Source organism: Acinonyx jubatus, chromosome A3, assembly GCF_027475565.1.
Source record: "Acinonyx jubatus isolate Ajub_Pintada_27869175 chromosome A3, VMU_Ajub_asm_v1.0, whole genome shotgun sequence".
Taxonomy (NCBI): domain Eukaryota; kingdom Metazoa; phylum Chordata; class Mammalia; order Carnivora; family Felidae; genus Acinonyx; species Acinonyx jubatus.
Genome location: NC_069388.1, coordinates 57,586,033 through 57,608,706, shown reverse-complemented (window position 1 = coordinate 57,608,706; position 22,674 = coordinate 57,586,033). Strand labels below are relative to the sequence as shown.

The 22,674-nt window shown below is 38.6% G+C and overlaps 1 protein-coding gene and 1 non-coding gene across 3 annotated transcripts in view; both read right to left on the bottom strand.

Annotated features, from left to right (window-relative positions):
• Positions 1–1,795: 1,795 nt before the first annotated feature.
• On the bottom strand, positions 1,796–1,910 carry LOC113602642 (small nucleolar RNA SNORD89). The gene has a single exon (XR_003424122.1). It is a non-coding gene; the product is annotated as a small nucleolar RNA SNORD89 (small nucleolar RNA).
• A 1,299-nt stretch (positions 1,911–3,209) lies between these two features.
• The window catches only part of RNF149 (ring finger protein 149), a 29,425-nt gene continuing 9,960 nt past the window's right edge, over positions 3,210–22,674 (bottom strand). Inside the window, exons 2-7 of one of the 2 annotated variants that reach the window (XM_027069309.2) lie at positions 20,520–20,770; positions 19,520–19,588; positions 13,814–13,896; positions 11,556–11,652; positions 8,059–8,257; positions 3,210–4,418 (exon numbers count right to left, since the gene is read on the bottom strand). In XM_027069309.2, coding sequence (XP_026925110.2) covers positions 4,375–4,418; positions 8,059–8,257; positions 11,556–11,652; positions 13,814–13,896; positions 19,520–19,588; positions 20,520–20,770 — 743 coding nt within the window. In that variant the 3' untranslated portion in view covers positions 3,210–4,374. The remainder of the gene's footprint in view (positions 4,419–8,058; positions 8,258–11,555; positions 11,653–13,813; positions 13,897–19,519; positions 19,589–20,519; positions 20,771–22,674) is intronic. The other variant, XM_027069310.2, reaches the window with a different exon arrangement.

Sequence of the window (22,674 nt, the reverse complement as noted above, 5' to 3'; positions counted from 1 at the left end):
CCTGATGTGAGGGTTACAGATAAATTCAGTTGGTGAATTTACAAATTCTGGACTCTGCAAATAGACTATTGCTAAAAATTCCAAGATCACACTATTGGTGTTTACTTGAAAGAGGAAAGATTTCCAAATCTAAATAGTTAACAAAAAACAGTAGTTATATTTAGGGAACATTTTACCCCCCTCCCCTCCCCCAAAAGTGAGTCAGGTTCACATTTAACACCAGCTGGGCTCTGTGCTGACAGCTCAGAGCCTGGAGCCTGCTTCTGACTCTCCCTCTCTCTCTGCTTCTCCCCTGTTCACTCTCTCTCAAAAATGAATAAATATTAAAAAAATTTAAACACCAGCAAGAGGTTCTTCATTAAACATGTTTAAAAGTAGAAGAAAGTTTACCTGAAATCAACTATAGTCCTGGGATTCAGTAACTATAATCAACTTTTAAGTGTAGTTCAATTGACTGCCATGTTAAAAATAACATATCTTGAATTCTCTGGGTTTTCTAGTTCCGGTTTCTAGTTGTAGTATCTTCAAATCACCTGTAAAAAGACAGCACTAAGTTACACCATAGGGTAGAAAGAAAAAATGCTTCAAAATTAATCAGATCCCAAGATACAACTACTTTAATTTTAGCAGTGTTTATACATTTAAACAACTTTAAAGAAACAGTTATCACTCACCTTTCTTACAGAGTACACACTTTCCCACAATTTTAAGTGGTGTGTACCACTACTTTATCTTGTAATGATTCTCATGGAAAGCGATGGCTCACGCGCTTATTTTAAATATTTTGAAGGGTAGCACTTTAGCATTTTAAGGATATCTGGAAAACTAACGCATATTTTTACGTATTCTTTAAAATTCTTGCACACTCTACCTAGGTACTAAGACCATTTTGTTGGTTTCACTTTATATCTGGTCTGTCGTTTTTATGCAATCACTACTGTTCTGATCAGGAAATCCATCCCTAAAATGCTTCCAAAAACACAGTCCTGGGACCCAATACCTATGCAGCCAAGCCCCACGAAAGTGCTGGTGTTCTCAGGTTTCTCATTAGCCCATAATATACAAGCTTACACCTCTTCAAAAAAATGGACTGAATTAATGTGATCCATATACCTTTTTCAATTTACAACTTCTACTTTGCTGTTAGAATAAAGGCAAATCTAGCTAAATGGCTGATTACACTGTAGAAATTTCACTTTTATAAGAATTACGTTAGTATCTTTTAAAATGAAATGTTTTTAAAACTTCAAAAGTGAAATTAACTGGGAAAGGGGTAGGTGGCTTTTCTAATTGGTTGCTGCATCACAGAAGCACAGCGTATGTTATATATAAGACTCACTTTGGTTCAGGCCAGCATCCTGTGCTTTGTAAATCACAAATTGGGTTACGCTGAGCTCAAAGAGACTGCTTTTGACCAAACATGTAATTACCTCAGGTTCTCGTTAATAACATACACATACTGATTTAAGCTCAGCCTTCACTGAGCAAATAAACTTTAATGTGCTCAAAAGAAGAAACTTGTCAATTAAGCTATCCTCTTGGGGAATTTGGTTACACTGGGTATTTCATCCCAGTGGGAACACACCTGTTCTTGAAGGCCTATTTCTGTTTCTGATTCTAGCAGTCCCTGATGCAGCAAGTAGACTGCAAAGTATGTAGACAGGTATTTACTACTCAATTTAAGATCCAATGCCTTCAATTCACTATTTTTTCTTCTAAAAATATCAGCTCTCTTTGGGAAGAGCAGACCCCTCTGAGAAAGCCTGCCCAAGTGCAAAGCTTCAATCCTGAGGTTACTGAGGTCAGACCAGTGATTCGCTTCTGGAGATTTTGTCATCGTGTGCCCCACAGAGAGCAAACTGCTGATGGGCACACTGCAATTCGGCCTTTTATTGTCATCACTCCTCAGTGACTGCAGGAGACAAGCTCTCAGGAGAGGCTTTTTATATTCAAGATCGCCCAGACTTCAGCATGTGAGGAAGTTTACCTGTCCAAGGCGCCCTGTTTTTGCACATCTCCTCCTGCCCTTTGTGGTGTTCTAGCGGGAAACCCAGAAGTAGCACCTGGGCAGGCGGCTGACAACAGTGCTTCACGTTCATGGTCAAACTGCTTCTTTCACATGCTGCCTGGGACTTTCAAAGTTAAAAAAAAAAAAAAAACTGTTTCTACAGTAATTGTGAACAAATGGCTTTTATGACAATTGTTAGTGGGAACATGATTACTGCCATAAATATGACTAACCTTAAACCAAATCTCTCTGGTTTACCCTTTCTTCATTACATTCCCATATTCCGAGTAGCATTTTATCAATTTCATGTCTCAGCAAACATTCTGCTAATATTTGACCCTTTTCTATCATATTTATATCTAAAAAAAAAGCCTATCAAAGGAAGCTTTCAAAGTGCTGTTCTCTATTTTTTCTTGGTAATTCCTTTCTCTGCTATTAAAGACATGTTTCCAGGGGTGCCTGAGTGGCTCAGTCGGTTAAGCGACTTTGGCTCAGGTCAGAATCTCACTGCTCTGTGGGTTTGAGCTGCTGATAGCTCAGAGAGCCTTGAACCTGCTTCGGATTCTGTGTCTCCCTCTCTCTGCCCCTCCACCATTCATGCTCTGCCTCTCTCAAAAATAAACAAAAAAATTATTTTTAAAGACATGTTTCTGCAGATGAGACCAGACCACTACAGTTCTTCCCATCTCTTGAATTTGCAGTTTAGTGTTCAAACGTTTGAATTATGGAAAGCTGTATCTGATAGCTGCTAATGAAGAAATCATACTTCTGTAATTATCAAACAATTTAGCTTGATCTGTCATGATATTCTTTTTAAAAGTCTGCTTCATTGGATACTGGAAAGAATTATTAATTAAAGCATGTCTCCCAAGTATGTATCTTAAAATACAAACAGCAAAAAACCTACTTGGTACAGAATCAAGGACATACTTTCCTATTTGCAATGAACCACAAAGATAATGGCTATTAAGGAAACCTACTTTGAGGCTGTCAATGAGCGCTCAAAGTCAGTCAACTTTTCTCCTTCAGTAGCTCCTCAAGTTGAATCTGGCCACAGAATTTACACCAGCAAAACTGTTTACTCACCAAATGTTTCACTATGAGTGGCTAAAATCCAAGGGCAACAAATAGTTTGAAGGAAAAAAAAGAAAACAGAGCCATACAAAACTTAGATGCAGCTGTTAAGAATGAATTCCTTACATTTTTTAAAACTCCAAACAGAACTTTATTTTTACTCACAAAATAAAGATACACACAACTAGCTTAGAAGCAACAAAGGACAACAGTTTCAAGTTTTAAAAAAATAACTCTCCCTCACCCTCCTCAACTTCCACCTCCAAGAAGGGAGAGGAGAGCAGAAAGTGTGCGTTTTTACTTAATAATTTTATAAAATTTAAGAGTGCAGTCTCCAAAAGCTTTACATTCACCTGCCGCTTTCAACCTACAAGTGAGAACAGCCAAGAATAAAAAGGATAGATGATTACACGAGATCATGATCTTTAAATCAATCAAGTAAACTGCTTACTTTGTAACAGAAACAAAGTTCTCCATCCTTTTAATTGTAAAGATTAAATTGTAGTTGGAACTAATACAGTCATCATTTACAAAAAACTCTGCCTGCTTGATTTCCTTAAGGCAATGAAGAACTTACTGCTCATGTGTGATGAAGGATCTTAGCTTTTCATTTGTAGAAAAAATGGACAAATTTCCCTCTCCTTTAAGGTATCACAAGCAATTAGGGATTAAAAAGGGAAAATGCAAATCCTAAAGTCACCTAACGCTTTTCCTATAATTCCAAAGAGAGAACAATGAAAAGGTGTTCGTAGGTTTCAAAGTCTATATAATAACACGGAGGTTTGAGAAAGCTGTAGATTTCTCAGATCTCATAAGTTTAATGCTCTAGAAAAGCCTTTCCTCCAAGGAAAACTCGTGATCAATAACTGAAGTGAATTATACAATTCCACTTCCACTAGTCTAAATTCAGTTGCTCAGTCTAAAGCCATCCTTGAGAAACAAAATCCCATTTGTACAGTACCGTGGTAGCTAGTCTAGTAGTATTCAGAAAAACCTCCCCCTGCCACCCCCTTTAGAGGGCCTTCGTAGTGGTCTCCTCTGTACTAGTCCAAGACAACATACTGTTTATCATAAATGATATATTTTAGTAGATAAATATATTAAGACTAATCAAAACATCTCTTTAAGAATAAAATATCTTAGCCCTTTGTGTATCAAATCAGAACCTGAAAGGTAAAAGAATGTACATTATTTTCAAATATACAAACTATGTGCTGAAGTCAAAAAAAAAAAAAAAAAGTCCTTTAATTGAAGTCAATGCTCTGTCCATGACGCGGTCACCAGGATGTGTGCTAGGAGACGGGCCTTCCATGTTCAAGGTCGCTCCTGCCCATTTCTACAATGAAGCAACAAAAGCCAATGTCAGCCACTTAGCATATTCTAAACTTCAATTACAGAAGCACTGTGACTCATTTGGAGACTATAATTCAAGCAACAAATTACAAAAAAATGTACATAAAACCTACATGTAAAATTGGCAACTCATTCCAGAGAGCAAAAAAAATATACAAACATCTTCCTCACACAGAGTGTGAGAAGTTTTCTCACATTAGCTTAACCAATGTTACTTTAACAAACATGGTGCTATTAAAAAAAGGATGCAGTCTTTTAGTTGGTGAACTAGTGTATGTTTTCAAAAGTAAACCAGACAGCTATGACGACATCTGATGATGATGATGGTGGTGTCACTGCCCACAAAAACAACAGAGAGCATTTCCTGTGTTATATATGTGACTCTGTGAGGTAAGCATTAGGATGTTATTATGCTCATTTTACAGATGATGAAACATGGGCACAGAGACATTAAACTACCTTGGAAAAGGAACTGGTGGTTCAAAGTCAGAAGGTTTCTTACAGGAATAGAGTACTTCCTTAAATACAGAATCAAATACTTCAACTCACCTACAGTCAGAGCCAAGAAGGTCAACTGGACAACAGAAGGAGTATTCACCAGGGAAACACAGTCTCTAACGAGTAGTCTATCATTAGTAAGTTCCACATTTTATTTCTAGTTGCTCCGAAGAGCCTAGTAAATGTTTTCTCAACTTTAAGTGAAGCCACATTTTATTCTGGAAGTACTAGTGTCTGCCTAAAAGAACTGATTTCTTGGGAGTACCTGGGTGGCTCAGTCGCTTAAGCGTCCAACTCTTGGCCCAGGTCATGATCTCATGGTTCAGGAGTTTGAGTCCTGTGTCGGGCTCTGCTTCGGATTCTCTCTTTCTCTCTCTCTCCCTTTTTCTCTGCCCCTTCCCTGTGTGCATGCATGTCCTCTCTCTCTCTAAACTTTTTTTTAAAAAAAGAATAGATTTCTCCAATTTAATATTTCTCAAATTATATTGGTACAATGATAAGGTGGAAAGAATATGAACATTTAAATTTACCTGTCAATTTACTCGTGAAGAAATACTTGGAAATTAAAAATAAAAAAGGACAAAAACAAAAAACAAAAAAGAAGAAAGCAAACACACACAAAAGGCAAGTGTGGGGAGTGGGCCCAGCTTCTTCAGAATGTATCTAACATCCTGTTGTTTTATAACCTAGCTTCTTTTTCCACTTTTATTTTTATGCACTATTTCTTTGTGGGTGTGTGTGTGTGTGTGTAGGGGTGATTTTATTTGTATAGAATACATTTCCAAGGATGAAATATCAGCTTCAAAGACTATGTATTTTTAATTTAATAGATGTTGTTACATGGCTATTCAAAAAGGCCAGGGGGCGCCTGGGTGGCTCAGTCCGTTGAGTGTCCGACTTCGGCTCAGGTCATAATCTCGCAGTTCGTGAGTTCAAGCCCCACGTTGGGCTCTGTGCTGACAGCTCAGAGCCTGGAGCCTGCTTCAGATTCTGTGTCTCCCTCTCTCTGCCCCTTCCCCGCTCATGCTCTGTCTCTCAAAAATGAATAAATGTTTAAAAAAAATTTTTTTTAAAAAGGCCATAACAATTTACATTTATAGCACAATGTATGGAAATGCCCATTTCTTGCATCTCAGCCAGCAATAAATGTTAGCTGTCTTTTGAATTTTTTTCTCATTTGAACACTGGAAAGTGATATCTCACTGCTATTTCAATTTGCATTTTCCTAATTAACTTGCATTTGGATTTGATCTTTCCTTGTTTTTGTTGTATACTTGCACTTGTAGTCTACACTATGCACTATTTCAAATGATAATAATATCCTACTTCTAAGAGGGGAGAGGAGATGCTGACAGACCAATGCACGGCAGATAACAAGAGTGCAGGAAAACGTGGGGGACGCTTAGGGTGAGTCTTTATCGGCCTTTAACTATCTCAAGGGTGGTCAAGTACTAGAGAAAGGAAAGTTAGTTTTTTTTCTGGAGACTGAAGGCAATGGCAAAAATGACACTGGCATGCACTTGGGCTCAACCGGACGGGATGGATTCTAAAGGTGGTTCCATCCCAGCAGGCAACCAGGGAGCCGCCTGGGAGAATGTCCTTTCTGCATTCCAATGCTCGGAAATGGGTTTTTCCTTCTCTTCCACAGTGTGCTCTTCTTCCTTGGCTACTGGTTTAAAACCTAAGTTCTAGTATTTGTTTATTTTTGCTTCATAGCCAAACATAAAACTGATTCAGTTTGAGTTTTACTGATTTGGGAAGATATGTTTCCTCTTCCCGTATGGAAAAATTCAAAATTGGAAGCACCAATTCTTCCCAGTTAAAATAAGTTCGATTATAATAAAAATTTTCACTCGGCAGAGTAGTTTTAATTTTTTAGAAAAATGCAGAATAGTCCAGAAATGTTTTTAAATGAATAAAGGTGAAAGAATTTGCCTTGCCAATATCAAAACATATATAATTATTATTCACTAAAATGATTGTAATTCACTAAATATTGGGACAACTGGTTAAACATTTTGGGGAAAAATAGGTTAAACCTTCCGTTAAGCTATGTGGATTAAAAATGTAAATGTAAAATACAAAACCACAAATATTAGCAAAATATGGGTTAATATATTTATAATCCTGAGATAAGGAAGACCTTCCCAAGTTAGTATGCTATCAAAGGCAGAATCATGAACATATGTTGGGACTAGAGAAAAATTAAACATTTCTACTAGCAAAATATACCAACCAGTCAAAGGATAGACAAACTGGGGGAGAAATATATGTCATACATATGACAAAGATCAAAGAACTCTTAGAAGCAACATGAAAAAATTAGTTTCTCCAGAGAAAAATAAGGATGAAACAGGCAACTCCTGAAAGAATAAAAATGACCAACAAATATGAAAAGAAGGTCACCTCATTAGTAATTAAAAAAAATGCAATTCACTCTGTCTCCTCTCTCAGAATGACAAGAAATAATCAGACATCTAAGTGGTGAGGGTATATGCATAATAAATTCTTTTTTTTTTTTTACTTTTTAAACAATGTTTATTTATTTATTTTGAGGAAGAGAGAGAGAGAGAGAGAGAGAGAGAGAGAGAGATTGAGAACACTCAAGCTCTTGGGGGAGGGAGGGAGAGAGGGAGAGAGAGATTCCCAAGAGAGATTCTGCACTGTCAGTGCAGAGACCGATGTGGGGCTGGATCTCTCTCTCAAAAATAAACATTAAAACAAAACAAAAAAAGAGTCAGATGCTTAACTGACTGAGCCACCAGGTGCCCCTACACAGCGATTTCTGAGTGTTAAAAATAAAGTCGCCAAAAGGGTGCGGTTTAAAGAAATTACAGTGAATCTAAACTGTAATACTACACAGCCACACAGAATCATGCACCTATTGATACAGAAAAGAGCTGCACACATTAAGAGAAAAACAGGCTACCTAACAGCACATAAACGATATGTGATTAAACACAGAAAAACATCTGGAAAGCTATTTATCAAAATGTTAAAATGGTATTTCCAGGTGTGGGATCACAGTTTCCATTTTTCCTTTATGTTTTTCTGCATTTTATGTATTTTTTCATTTTGTTCCCTAACTGCTAGCAACATTGTTTTATAACCTGGAAGGCACTTACCTAGTAAGGCTGTGTCTTCACCTGCATCTTCTTTAAAGCCGGCATCACACTGCAGTGCAGACTCACTAGTGGAAGAGGACGGTAAATTGTTCCCCTCGCTTCTGTCCTCCTCTTGTAGAGTAATACTCAAATTTGCAGCCAAAACACTCCCAGGGGTAGATTCTGGAGCGGGCATCTCCTGCACATCCTCCACCTCTCCCTTGAGAGAAGAAAAGAAAATACCTTGTCTGGGTAACACATTCAAAGCTTATCTATCATCTCCTAATGATTAGGCATAATCCATACGGAATATTTTTATACACAGAATCAGGCAAGAATATTAATGTCTTCTTTATTTAGCAACATCAGAAAATTAATTACTTCTCAATAAGCAGCTAAGACCTAAACGGTATTTATTTTAAAAACCATTTCCCACCTTGACGTAAGCAATGCCACCTTTAAATTCTTTATTGACAGTAAGTGAAGCTTTGTCATAGATGCATTTTCCCTGCTTCCTGGACAGAGGGTGTGAATCAGCCTGGCTGTGGCCATGAGCTCGGATTACTGCCTCTAACTGTCGTACTGTCTTACCGCAGGCACCAGGGTTTGGGGGAAGAACACAGTATCTGAAAACAGAGGGCTTCAGACTGCATTTAGTTCACTTAAAAACAATCAGTTGTGGCTCCCTGAGGACAGTGTCTATTGGCTCTCAGTCTACCTTCAACTCTCCTGTGAGCTGCTTTAAAGAACAGGACCATGAAAGTGACAGCCCGGTCTTACATGGAGGCTAATCCAGATACCTTTCTGATTAATACCAGAGTCAGGCCATGTTGTGAGAGAGGAAACCACTAGGTCACCTGGTAAATGAGCGGTGGCTTTTGGGTTTACTGTGAGCCTGGGCTTTACGTGAGAACATGGTGTTTGTTGCACCTCCCTCACTGGGCTCTCGGGGTCAAGGGCACAGCTGGCACGCTGCTCCCACTGCCACTCCACAGGGTTCTAGAACCGCCCTCCTGAACAACACAGCACACAGACTCCTCCTCACTGGTAACTGAGACTCCCGACACAGCAAACCACGAATCCTACTGAGTTGCTAGAAAGTCCAAACTCCCACCCAGCCCACCCTTATCTGTTTTCCCAGATAGTTACTGAAGTGCCTGACAAACTGGACTACCTGCCAGTCTCAAAGCCCACACGGTCATACCCCTATCTGCAATATAGTGATCGGTCAGACAAACTCTTTAACACCAGGCTCAGACTCCCCTCTTAAAATACCACCTTCTTATCTCCCCACTCCACCTGGTGGAGTAAATTCCTCCTTCCTCCATGCTCCTCAGCACTTCAAACATACATCCTCTGCTGCACTGTGCACGGGTGTGTCCCCTGGCCCCCAAAGTCCAGAAAGTGAAATCCCCAAGAGCCCACAGGCAGAAGGCCTGCGTCTCACTTGTCTTTGTCTCCCCAAGTTTCGATCTAGCACCTGAAAGACTGCTCCTTTGATACATGCTTGCTGAATGAATGAAAACAAGAGAGACAAATGGCCCATCCAGGAGGTTACAACTGCAAATGAAAGGACCACCTCCCAAGTCCATGTGAAGGACTCACAGCAGCTCTCTTACCAGTCATTACCATTATGAGAGTGTCATACCTACGAAACTCAATGCAGGCCACAGGGTTTAAAGAAAACGGCACATTCATCCAAAAAGTAAAAACTAAGGGCAAGACAAGTTAATCTCTTACTATAGGTTTCTGTTCTTCAAAAAAAAATTACTTTCTGAGGACATACTCAAGCTTTCTGAAATTAACATTTTAACAAATATACATACGTAGATATATTTCCCAAAACAAAACTCACAACGATTAAAGTCTCAGTGCTAAGTTTAGCAAAATATCTTTATAAAAACTTTTAGGGGGCACCTGAGTGGCTCACCCGGTTGAGCATCTGACTCGATTTTGGCTCGGGTCATGATCTCATGGTTTGCGAGGATGAGCCCCGTGTCGGGCTCTGCACTGACAGTATGGGGCCAGACAGGAAGGAAAAGAGGAAAAAGGAAACCTTTGCCAAGAAAAACATCTGTCAAGCTCCCTATATTGTATTGGTTAAAATCCTAGGAAAGTGCACTCTCTTGTCTGAGCTACAGGCTCAGTTCACTAAGTTTCAAGTTCACTAAGAAAGCATGTTATGCCCTGCTAAGTAGAGCCATCATTATTAAAAACTATAAACTATAGAAATTCTAGAGGAAAGACAAAATTTCGAGACATTAAAGCGGGTGAAGTTTTCTTTCAATAAGACAGGTCTTGAATGCTGACCAACGTCCCCCCCTTTCTGTGTACCTATGGTGAGGGCATTCTGGGACTCACACTGAAAAATATAATTCACATAAAATTACAGTAGTAATTAAGACAGCAGGCTCTCAACTATCTTTCTAAGGTGCACTAAACTAGAAGATGACAGGGTACCTCAAGGACTATTATGGCTGTAAGGTGCATGAAAAACCTCCTTGTGGTCTCTAGCTCTACCATAAACACTATAAAGTTTTCTAAAACAAAAATGTTTAGCAATACAAGAAGTTTATTTGATACTTAATGACTTCTTCCAGAGATCAGTATTTCAAAATTATTTACTGTTTAACAATCAAGAATATTTTAAGACAATACATTATATGAAGACTCCAAAAATAATTAAAAATACAGCAATCTAGAGAAATCTGTTTTTTTTCCCCCTATGTCTCCCCTTTTGGGTGGGACTACTGGTTAAAAGCTTATACCCAAGAATTAAGCAAGCTGGTGTCTGAAAGCTGATTCCCCAGTAACTAGCTGTGTGACCTAAGCAAGCTACTTGGCTTCTCTAAGCTCAAGTTCCTAATTAGAGAAATAGTACTTACCTCTTAGAGCGGCCTTGAGGACTGCATGTAATAATGTACATAAGGCCCTCAGCACATGGCTGGCTACGATGAAGCACCCCCTTTCACTCTGCCCTCATGTCTCTGTTTTCTGAGGAAGGTCCTATGACCACCTGAGTACCACAAACTGACAGAGCAAATTCCAAACGGGACCAATTTCCCCAGCAGGATTTGGTTTCGAAAGCCAGGAATCTGAGGCCTTGTGTCAAGGAGTGTTGGCTTCAGTTTCCTCATATGTAACATGTGTGCCTTGAGCCAGAAAATGTAGGAGGCTCCTTTCATTTCAAACTTTATAATTCTTGTTTATATGACACTGATGAGCATATATATATTCTGCAGGGCAGCATACCAAAGCTCATTGCTCTAAGCAATTACAAACTCTCTGGGGGGAAGCATCTGGCCGTATTAGTCTATAACCGCAAAGGTAGCAGTTCATTAATTTTTTGGGATGTCTTAAAAATGCATTTTTAATCACGAGGAAAATTTCTTCAGAGAACCACAAACATGTTAGAAGGAGCACTTAATCCGTTCCTCTTGCCTCTGGTCAGTAATGAAATCGAATCAACTCAGGAAGAACCGGGGCAGAGATTGAATATAAACAAAAATGTAACAAACCCAATATCCCAGGGCTTTGATGACATCAAGTTTACACATTGGACACGTGCGGTGATCCAAAAGCCATGGGTCAATGCATATTCTATGAAAAATATGCCTAAAAAAATTAAGTATGTGTTAATGTTTTAAAATAAATGTTTATATCTTATTAAGGAAACAACACATTCTACTAACTCACCTTCTCAGAACAAGTTAAACAACTTCAAATCAACATTCTAGTCTATTCACTTATTCTATGTCATTATCTATTCTATTTCCCATGTTAAACAGAATCTGGAACTTACAGGGAAATTTTCCCTTCACTCCACAAAAACAGCACAGTTTATTTTTGCTTCATGCTAGGCTATATTTTTATGTGCCCCTGTAACTTACTTAAAAGCCTTTTGGGAATAAATGTGGCATAAGTAAACCAACAGCAAAAAGCTTATCCTGAACTCAGAGTATCTTATAGAAGTTCATGAAATGAATCAAACGGAAATACAGCAAAATATAAACAGATCGTCTTAGATTCTAGGCCTAAAAGAAAGCACTTAATTTCTGTCTTAACCGTGTTTTTGTATACTCCATGTTTTTCTAAAATGATCACTTTCAGAATCAAAAAGAGAAAAAAAGAAAAACTGCCTACGTATTTTCTTTTACTGATTTGTCTTAGTTGGCTCCCTTTGCCTCCTACCTGGTGAATCTGCCTTCTATACATGGTGAAGATACAGAGTCAGGAGAATGGGTACAGTACCCATGGCTCCAGTGACCACTGTGTGACGTGATGCTGGCAGTCTGAACCAGCTGTTCAACCTCTCTGTATCTACACCCCAGGCTGTTCTCAGCAGCCGACATGCAGTGTGCTTACAACCGTGCTGGGCACAGAAAATACTGAGCAACTGTTATCACTATTAATGCTGTTGTTTGAAGACCTCTTCTTCATACAGAAGTCTGACAGCGCAGTTAAAGATAAAAGAACTTAATTACAGAATACAGTCTAGCCCAGCTTGTCTTCTGTCCTTTCCATCCTCAAATTGAAACTGAAGCTGACTGACCCAATGGAATGATTTTTACAGAAACACAAAGGAAACATGTTGGCTTTATTGCGAAATCTGTTAAATAAAGCATGGGAGAAAATGGGGAGAAACAAGTAAAAACCCCAGATCAGGAGACCAGGAAATGTGCACATGCAACATGTCTGCTTGTGAGGGTCAAGTATGAAACCCAGCTCAGCTATCAGGACAGATCTGGTGTCACAAAGGAAGTGAGCCTCAGGCCGCTCACTTGTGCTGTATCCCAAGCATTATTTTTAAGTCAGAAAGACTGGCCCTAAAGCATCCTATGGTAAAAATCCTTTCTGATTTTAATAACTTTCTACAGGACATACTGACCCAATACATTAAGTGCCCACCACACCAACCTCATATAAAAGCCTGCAAACTGAAGTTAGCAATCTTTATTCTGGAAACTTTTGTTATTCTGATATTTATTTGTTTTCTCTACAGAATTACTGAGAACTTAATCTACTATAGAGTACTTATATAAAAATACTGAAGTACTTTGTAAACACAAAGCAAACCATAATTACATATTAACTTCTGACCTATTTCTCCAATAGGTGAGAAGTATAATTAAAACTGATCAGACTCTAAAGTATATTGTCATTTTGTACATCTTTCTGGTAACAGCCATTCTTCTAAATGGTTATCAATAAAGTATCCCATTGTTTAATTAAAAAAAAAAAAAAAAAAAAAGGAAAGCTTGACTTCCCATTGCTAAAGCAAAGCCCCTAGTATACCTAAAGCAAGAAATATTTATTTGGCAGAACCTACCTAAAGCCCTACACCCCAGCGTGCAAATAATAGCAGACCACTGCCCTCTGCGATCGACTCTCTGCTAACTATTCCTGGCCGCCCCCCTTGGGGTCCTTCACCAGTCATGCTTCAGTCTCCTTACTCCGACACAGCATATCTTGCATGGCTAAATGTGGGATGGGATTCCCAGGTTCCTAATGAAGCCCTGCTTTAGACTAGAAGACAATCAAAGATACATAATGGGTCTGTCTTAGGACCTGAAGCGTCCTAAGCAATTTGAAGGCAATATAATCCAAATCCAGGAGCCTCGAAGGCTCCAGCTTCCTTCCTAAAAGATGAGATGATCACAAGATCATCACATGATAGCAAGATCCTTACATCATAAAAAAACACGTTAACACTTTTGTCGGAAACCTGAAACATAGTGGGTAGTTTGCAGCGTCTCAGGAAGTAACAAGGACATACTTGCATGGCAGAATTCTGATAACATCCTTCACTTTAAAATTCTCAATACACACTGCACAGTTTTCTGCATCAACGTCGACTCCCTGTAAAGAGGAAAGAAAAGAGTTCACTGCATCCTTGCTACACGGTCTATGCTTAGTAAAACTCACCACGTCCTGGCTAAAACAATGACCAATTCTATACTACAGGGGTGCAGCCGGAAACTAAACACAATCTTTTCCGCACTGTCCAGAGATTTTTTACAGAAGCTGCCTGAAAAGGAAAAAATGTCATTGTCTACCTAATCAGACACCAACAGTTTTTAGCTACTAGGGGAGTGTTCATGTGTCTTTAACGTTCACGTTTTAAGGGTTATGGAAATAAATGCACATGCTTGCTTTACAATGGTAAGTTATTTTTCAAATGTAAAACTTATAAAGAGGATTAAAATCCAGTAAGACACTCATTTCTAGAATCATTAACAAAAATTCACTAGAATTTGCTAAAGAACATGGTTTCAACTTGTAAATGAGAAACACAAATGGCTAAATATCTGAAAATGTTCACCTCACTAATGATAAAAGAATCACAGATTAAAGTCAATTACTGGTTTTTTTTTCTTTTTAATTTTTTTTGTGTTTATTTATTTTTGAGAGAGAGAGAGGCAGAGTGTGAGCAGGGGAGGGGCAGAGAGAGAGAGGGAGACACAGAATCTGAAGTAGGTTCCAGGCTCTGAGCTGTCAGCACAGAGCCTGACATGGGGCTTGAAGTCATGAACCATTAGATCATGACCTGAACCAAAGTCAGATGCTTAATTGACTGAGCCACCCAAGCACCCCTCAATTACTGTTCTTCATCCATCAAATTAACAAAGGCAAAAAGAAATAAAATGTGTTGGAGAGGAAAAGTCTTGTGACAAAATTTCCACTTCTAAGAATCTATGAATCACAGACCTTTTTGGTGGTATCAGCTTTCCCCCCGTTTCCCAGGGTACCCCCCATATTAAACCACCTGGCCTCAACTAATCAACCAAAGCAGGCATGGCCAGAGTGGTCATCTGACCCAAGACAGGCCAATGAGACTCTCTTTGGTTCTGGGATAGATTCAGAAATTACAACTAGTGTCTGCATGTAGCTGCAACTTTAACAAGTGGATTGTATGGGAACATGGCTACCCTGTCCTTATGTAATTATTTAAAAATACACTGAGCCATGTGTATCACTTGCTAGCAAGCAAGCAGTAAAAACTGATTATTATTATCAAAGATTATATGAAAATTTCTTAACATTTAAAATGGTATGGTACCACTAAAGTAAATATTATCACTTGTTTTATCATATGCCATGCAAAAGTAATGAAATAATTTATTTTAAGTTTATTTATTTATTTTATGAGAGAGAAAAGAGCATGTGCACAAGGAAAGGGCAGAGAAAAGAGGGAGAAAGAATCCCGAGCAGGCTTCATGCTGTCAGTGTAGAGCCCAATGTGGGGTTCAATCTTACGAACATTGGGATCATGACCTGAGCCAAAATCAAGAGTCAGACGCTTAGCCAACTGACTGGGCTAGCCAGGTGCCCCATGATGAAATAATTTTTAAAGCCCCTAATGGTTTGCCAGCTTACACATTACTGTGAATGCACCCATAAGAAAAGAAAAACTAGAAAACAAACCTGTCTCTAGAACTGGACATGATGTAGATTTAAGAAAACACACTTTTCAGTACAAGTTCAATCAGAATCATCAGAAAATCTATGTATGTGGTGCCTGGCTGGCTCAGTCGAAGAAGCATGCGACTCTTCGGCCTCAGGGTGGTGAGTCTGAGCCCCATTTGGGGTGTACAGATTAAAGAAATAAAACTTAACAAAAAACAAAAAGAAAAAAAGAAAGTAAGAAAGAAAGAAAACCCATTTATGTACCTCACAGGCCATTTAAGGATCCTTTTTTTTTTTTTTTAAAGTTTGTTTATTTTTGAGAGAGACAGAGACAGAATGCGAGTGGGTTAGGGGCAGAGAGAGAGGGAGACACAGAATCCAAAGCAGGTTCCAGGCTTCGAGCTGTCAGCACAGAGCGTGACATGGGGCTTGAACTCACAAGCTATGAGATCATGACCTGAGCCCAAGTCAGACGCTCAACCGACTGAGCCACCCAGGTGCCCCTAGGGATCCTTTTTTAACCATTATTTTGACAACTTAAAAAAAAATTTTTTTTTAACATTTATTCATTTTTGAGAGACAGAGCATAAGCAGGGAAGGGGCAGAGAGAGGGGGAGACACAATCTGAAGCAGGCTCCAGGCTATGAGCTGTCAGCACAGAGCCTGATACAGGGCTCAAACCCATGAACGGTGAGATCATGACCTGAGCTTAAGTCAGACGCTCAACTGACTGAGCCACCCAGGTGCCCCTATTTTGACAACTTTCAAAAACAGTGGAATCATATTTTCAAAAATGTTCTATTTAAAATATGCTCTGTATAGGAAGAGAATATCAATTTACTTACGTTCTCAAAGATTCAATTCAGTATATTATACATATAAGCCTCTGTTTTCTCATATTTTATAGACTGAGACTTCCTGCTATGGAGTAAAAGACATTTTCTCAGGGGAACATAAAAGTACATGCTACTCAAGTAACAGGCCACATCTAATGCATGTACAGTTTGTCACAGGCTTTCACTGGAGACTCTCTCCCCAAGGACCCTCAGTGATCTGTACATCAGGTGCTAAACCTAAGCTGTGACATGAGAAACTTCTATTATTTATTTTTTACTTTTTCTGTTCAGTACACATTTGCATGGGAAGAAACCAGTACCCTGCACAAACTATTAAAATTCAACTGTTAGTTCTGTTTAAGGCATGAAGGAAAGAATGGCAGCCAACGATGTAATTCCAAGAGTATCTCCATATTAATATTCTAAATAACCCATTAATATCAGAAGCCAAAGTTAAAAAAAAATCAAAGGCCTATATTTAATGAGTATTATGTTTTCCTCGCCCTCCTTCCCTTCCCCCTCCCCCTCCTTCTTCTAAAGATTTTATTTTTAAGTAATCTCTACATCCAGGGTGGGGCTTGACTCTACAACCGTAAGATCAAAAGTCTCATGCTGCACTGACTAAGGCAGCCAGGAGCCTCTAATGAGTATTATTTGTTTTAAACCTTTAAGTTGTCAGAAGAGATACATACAAGAAGTATGGTTATTTTTGAAGGGGGAAGAGAGAGTGGAATAAGTGAAGTCTCAACAATTTGGTGAGATGTAAGAAAAAAGAAAAAAAAGGGGGGGTGGAGCACTTGGGTGGCTCAGAGCGTCTGACCTCAGCTCAGGTCATGGTCTGTGAGTTTGAGCCCAGCATAGGGCCCTGTGCTTATAGCTCGGAGTCTGGAGCCTGCTTAGGACTCTGTGTCTCCCTCTTTCTCCGCCCCTCCCCCACTCACGCTCTGTTTCTTTATCTCTGAAAAATGAATAAACCTTTAAAAACAAAAACATGGCACAAAAACACTCAGATCAATGGAACACAACAGAGAACCCAGAAATGGACCCACAAACGTATGGCCAACTAATCTTTGACAAAGCAGGCAAAACTATCCAATGGAATAAAGACAGTCTCTTCAGCAAGTGATGCTGGGAAAACTGGACAGTGACATGCAGAACAATGAACCTGGACCACTTTCTTACACCATACACAAAAATAAACTCAAAATGGATGAAAGACCTCCATGTAAGACAGGAAGCCATCAAAATCCTTGAGAAGAAAGCAGGCAAAAACCTCTTTGATCTTGGCCACAGCAACTTCTTACTTAACACGTCTCCAAAGGCAAGGGAAACAACTGCAAAAATGAACTACAGGGACCTCATCAAAATAAAAAGCTTCTGCACAGCAATGGAAACAATCAGCAAAACTAAAAGGCAACTGACAGAATGGGACAAGATATTTGCAAATGACATATCAGATAAAGGGTTCGTATCCAAAATCTATAAAGAACTTATCAAACTCAACACCCAAAAGACAAATAATCCAGTGAAGAAATGGGCAAAAGACATGAATAGACACTTCTCCAAAGAAGACATCCAGATGGCCAACCAACACATGAAAAAATGCTCCACATCACTCATCATCAGGGAAATACAAATCAAAACCACAATTGGATGCCACCTCCCACCTGTCAGAATGGCTAACATTAACAACCCATGCAACAACAGATGTTGGCGAGGATGCGGAGAAAGAGGATCTCTTTTGCACGGATGGTGGGAATGCAAACTGGTGCAGCCAGTCTGGAAAACAGTATGGAGGATCCTCAAAAAATTAAAAATAGAACTACCCTACGACCCAGCAATTGCACTACTAGGTATTTATCCAAGGGATACAGGGATGCTGTTTCGAAGGGGGCACTTGCACCCCAATGTTTATAGCAGTACTATCAACAATAGCCAAAGTATGGAAAGAGCCCAAATGTCCATCGATGGATGAATGGATAAAGAAGTGGTATCTATATACAATGAAGCATTACTCGGCAATCAAAAAGAATGAAATCTTGCCATTTGCAACCAAGTGGATGGAACTGGAGGGTATTATGCTAAGTGAAATTAGTCAGAGAAAGACAAATATCATATGACTTCACTCATATGAGGACTTTAAGACACAGAACAGATGAACACAAGGGAAGGGAAGCAAAAATAATATAAAAACAGGGAGGGGGACAAGACATGAGACTCTTAAATATGGAGAAGAAACAGAGGGTTACTAGAGGAGTTGTGGGAGGGGGGATGGGCTAACTGGGTAAGGGGCATTAAGGAATCTATTCCTGAAATCACTGTTGCACTATATGCTAACTAATTTGGATGTAAATTAAAAAAAAATTTTAAAAATGATAAAAACAAAAACAAAGACAAAAACAAAAAACAACGGAACCAACCAAGTCAACCAACAAGTCAACATGGTTATCCACACTTTACAGCACAGAAGACAGACAAATAAAAAAGTAAATACTACTTCATTAGCAACTGTTTTCCTTTTAAAGAATCAATCCTCTAGAATCTGAGGTTCTAGATTAGGATCTGTCCTATTCCAAAAATGCTTTAAAACTCTGGTATGATTTTGACCTTTTCAGTCTCATGTTGGCCATGTCAAAATGTTTTCTTTTTTTAAAAAGTAGTTTTAAGTACATCTGTTCTCCCCCTCTCCACAAATCCCAGTATTTTTTCCCTGCAATTAAGGGAATCAGAGAGAATGGATACACAGCCTCAGATTTAACAGAAATGAATTTAAACTATCAAAGGTCTATAGTCTAACGGAACTTGAAGTTCTTTAGGTTCCTTAGAGTCATCTGTGACTGACCAACAGGAAGAACTTTCTTAGCAAATGAACATACCGGTCCTATCCAGTATGGTAGCAACCAGCCAATGGGGCCATTTGAGTATTTGGAATGTAGTTAGTGTGACTCAGGAATTGAATTGTAAGTTCAATTTCATTCTTTTAAATTATAATAGTTATCTATGACTAAAGGCTACCCTATCTGATGGCACAGGTCTGGAAGGCTCTTCACATGTGCAAAGGAGTATTTCTGCCAACCCTTCTCCAAAATGAAACATGTATGCAACTTAGTTCTAACTCAAACCAGCCAAAACTCCACATGGTCAAGGTGAGTTTAACAGAATGGAAAGTTTCACTTAGACATATAAACAGATACATACTTTAAAAGAAGCAAACAAAAAAAACCTCATGAAAATATTACCTTTTCTCCATGCTTTACAGTATGAAGTGGAAGTTGGCCAATAATTTTCTTAGCTTCTTTTCTATGACTCTTAGGTAGGAAAAATATCATCATTAAAAATTTTAAGTCACTATTTTCAAAAATTTACATAAGCTTATAGAAAAAGCTTCACTTAAAAAACAAAGTTGAATGACTACAATGAAAATAACAAAAACTAATATTTACATCCTAATGTATAAAATAGCCATATATAACTTAAAGAGATGTTTGATCAAGAATACTGATTTTCAACTCCATGTCTGGGGAAGAAACCAATTCTCACGTTTAAATGTTGGCAAGAGAGGAATAAGCTGAGGATGGGGGCCCCACATATTCATCAATATATTAACGTCTGTCCCTAAAATGAAGGCGGCTTCCTATGCAGCAGGTGCCAGATGACCCAGACACAACTACCAGATGCCAGACGACTACCAAAGCCAGAGAGGGTGGCTTTTCAAGACAACAGGATAAGCATGAAATTCAAAGTCCTGTCTTTGGAAGCCTCTGGCTCTTCTTTTATTGCCCTCCTCTTTGTTGTGACAGAGACACTGTCTCTCTGCAGAAAAACTGCCTTGAAAGTTGCCCCACAATGGAAGCCGGGAAGGCCTTTCCACTCTGCTCCTGGCCTTCAGGCCCAGTGTTCTTTTATTTTAAACACAGAACCAGGTCCACTCTACCTCAGGCCTATTTATTACCCCTTTATGTCTGAAAAAGGCAAAGAGGGTATCTGCAGGAGCAAAATATGCAAAAAGTGACCCCATTTAAAGGTATTTAATATCCTACAGAACAGAACATTTAATATATTCTAATTAAAAAGTTATTTTCAAAAAGTTGTGTAGTAATTAAACAGTATGAGTGAAAATGAAATTAAGAATATGGTCCAAAAAAAAAACCTCAAATATAACTTAAAGACAATATAGATGAGAAATATTTATGAGCTATCTTTTAAAAAGCAAAGTTAAAAAGAATTATCCATAATTACCTGACTTCCAAACTGTGAGCCAGTGTATAGGAAACGCTGTATATAGTAAAATATCAGCCAGGCTAACGAGATAATCATCATGGTGATAAAGGCAATGGCCACAAATACCACAGACTGACCACTGATGAACTCCTGCACATGACGGGTGCCAACTCCTATGGTCATTTTGACTGCAATGCCTTTCTGCACCAGATCCATAATTTCTCTTCCTTTTGGGTAGCTAACCATAATGACCACTATATTTCCTGTTCCTGGAGGAAAGAACAAAAAAAGTCAATATGAAGAACACAAAATAAGACACAGAAAAAGGTTAAGAGAAATAGAAGAATACTACAGTCTGTCCACATATAACCATCCCCAAACTTCCAAAAATGTTTAATTTTCAAGGAAAACTGGTCCCAAAAGAGAAAACAGACTGATTATATTAGAAGTAAAATAAGTCTTAAGGCACCTGGGTGGCTCAGTCAGTTAAGCGTCCAACTCTAGATCTTGGCTTAGGTCATGATCTCACGAGTTCATGAGACTGAGCCCCAGTCAGGCTCTGTGCTAACAGCATGGGGCCTGCTTAGAGTTCTCTTTCTCCCCTCCCCCACTCATGCTCACAGGCACACTCTCTATCAAAATAAATAAACTTGAAAAAAAATAAAGAAGTAGAATAAGTCTCTAAAAACTACCCCCAAAAGTTAAGAGCGCCATTCAATTTCACAGGTGAATTCTACCACCAAACCTTTAAGTAAAACCAATAGTACTAAAATTGTTCCACAGATTAAAAAAATTAAAAAGGAAGTTTAGAAATTATTTCTAGAGAATAAAACCAAACATGGGAGTGAAACCAAAAGAACCATACAGACTAATTTCACTTATGAACATTAATACATGATGCCCAAAGCATGCCTATTAAACACAAGGAGGCATCTGAGAATTTCTACTATAATCACTATTATTTAAGATTGGTCCGAAGACATGAGCAGACATAATACAATAATAATGATAACAGGAAAGAATGGGTAAAGATGGGTGAATTCCATCTATAGATTAATATAATAACCATAAAATATCAGTAGTATTCTTTATTTTTTTTTAATGTTTATTGTTGACGGAGAGAGAGTGTGTGTGTATGTACATGAACACGGGAGGCAGAGAGAGAGAGAGAGAGAGAGAGAGAGAGAGAGGCGGGGGGGGGGGGGGAATGAATTCCAAGCAGGCTCTGTGATACCAGCGCAGAACTCGATGTGGGGTTCAAACTCACAAACTATCATGACCTGAGCTGAATTGGACGCTTAACTGACTGAGCCACCCAGGTGCCCCTTGAGGCCCCCTCAAGATTTAAGTATTCTTAAATCCTTAAGTGCTGTTTCTGAAGTTCATTAGGGGAAAACAATCAAGAATGATCGGGCAAAAATATTTTTTTTGACTGGGAAAACTTTTTAAACAATAAAACCCAGACTAAACCTTTATAATAAAAGTAATTAAAACAGTGTAGTAGCAGCACAGGAAACAACCAGAATAACAGGGCAGAATCAAAAGTCCAGAAATTAGACTCTAATATATAAAAAAACCCCTCAGTATATGATAAAAATGTTATTTTAAATCACTGGGGTAAAATGGATTACTTTTTAAAAAACAGTATAGGGAAAATTGGGTATTATCTGAGAGAAAAAAAGCTACATCCCTTTCTCACAACTTATGGCAAAATAAGTCCCAACTAAATCAAAGATTTAAATATATAAAAAAGAGGAAATATGAAAATTTTCCATGTGGCTAGAAAAGAGCAAAATCAAGGAATCAAGATCAAAAGAGCAAATGGTCATCAAGGGGAAAAAAGGCATATAACACAACAAAGACTGAAAACAGTTTCCTGGAAGAGAAAGAGCAACAGAAAAACAAAGGAAATGAAGTCAGTTTGCAGAAAAGATGAATACCTTTTTTTTACATAGCAGCTTCGGCGAGAACAGAATTCACACGCCACAAAATTCACCTCTTTAAAGTGCACAATTCAGTGGTTTTGAGTGTATTCACCAAAATTGTGCAACCATCACCCTAAATAGAAAACCTGAATGCCTCTGTGGTCACTCCCCAACAAATGGGCTTGAAACACATTAAGTCAGGGTACAGATGAAAACATTAAACAGATCTTCAACTTATGATGGGTTTA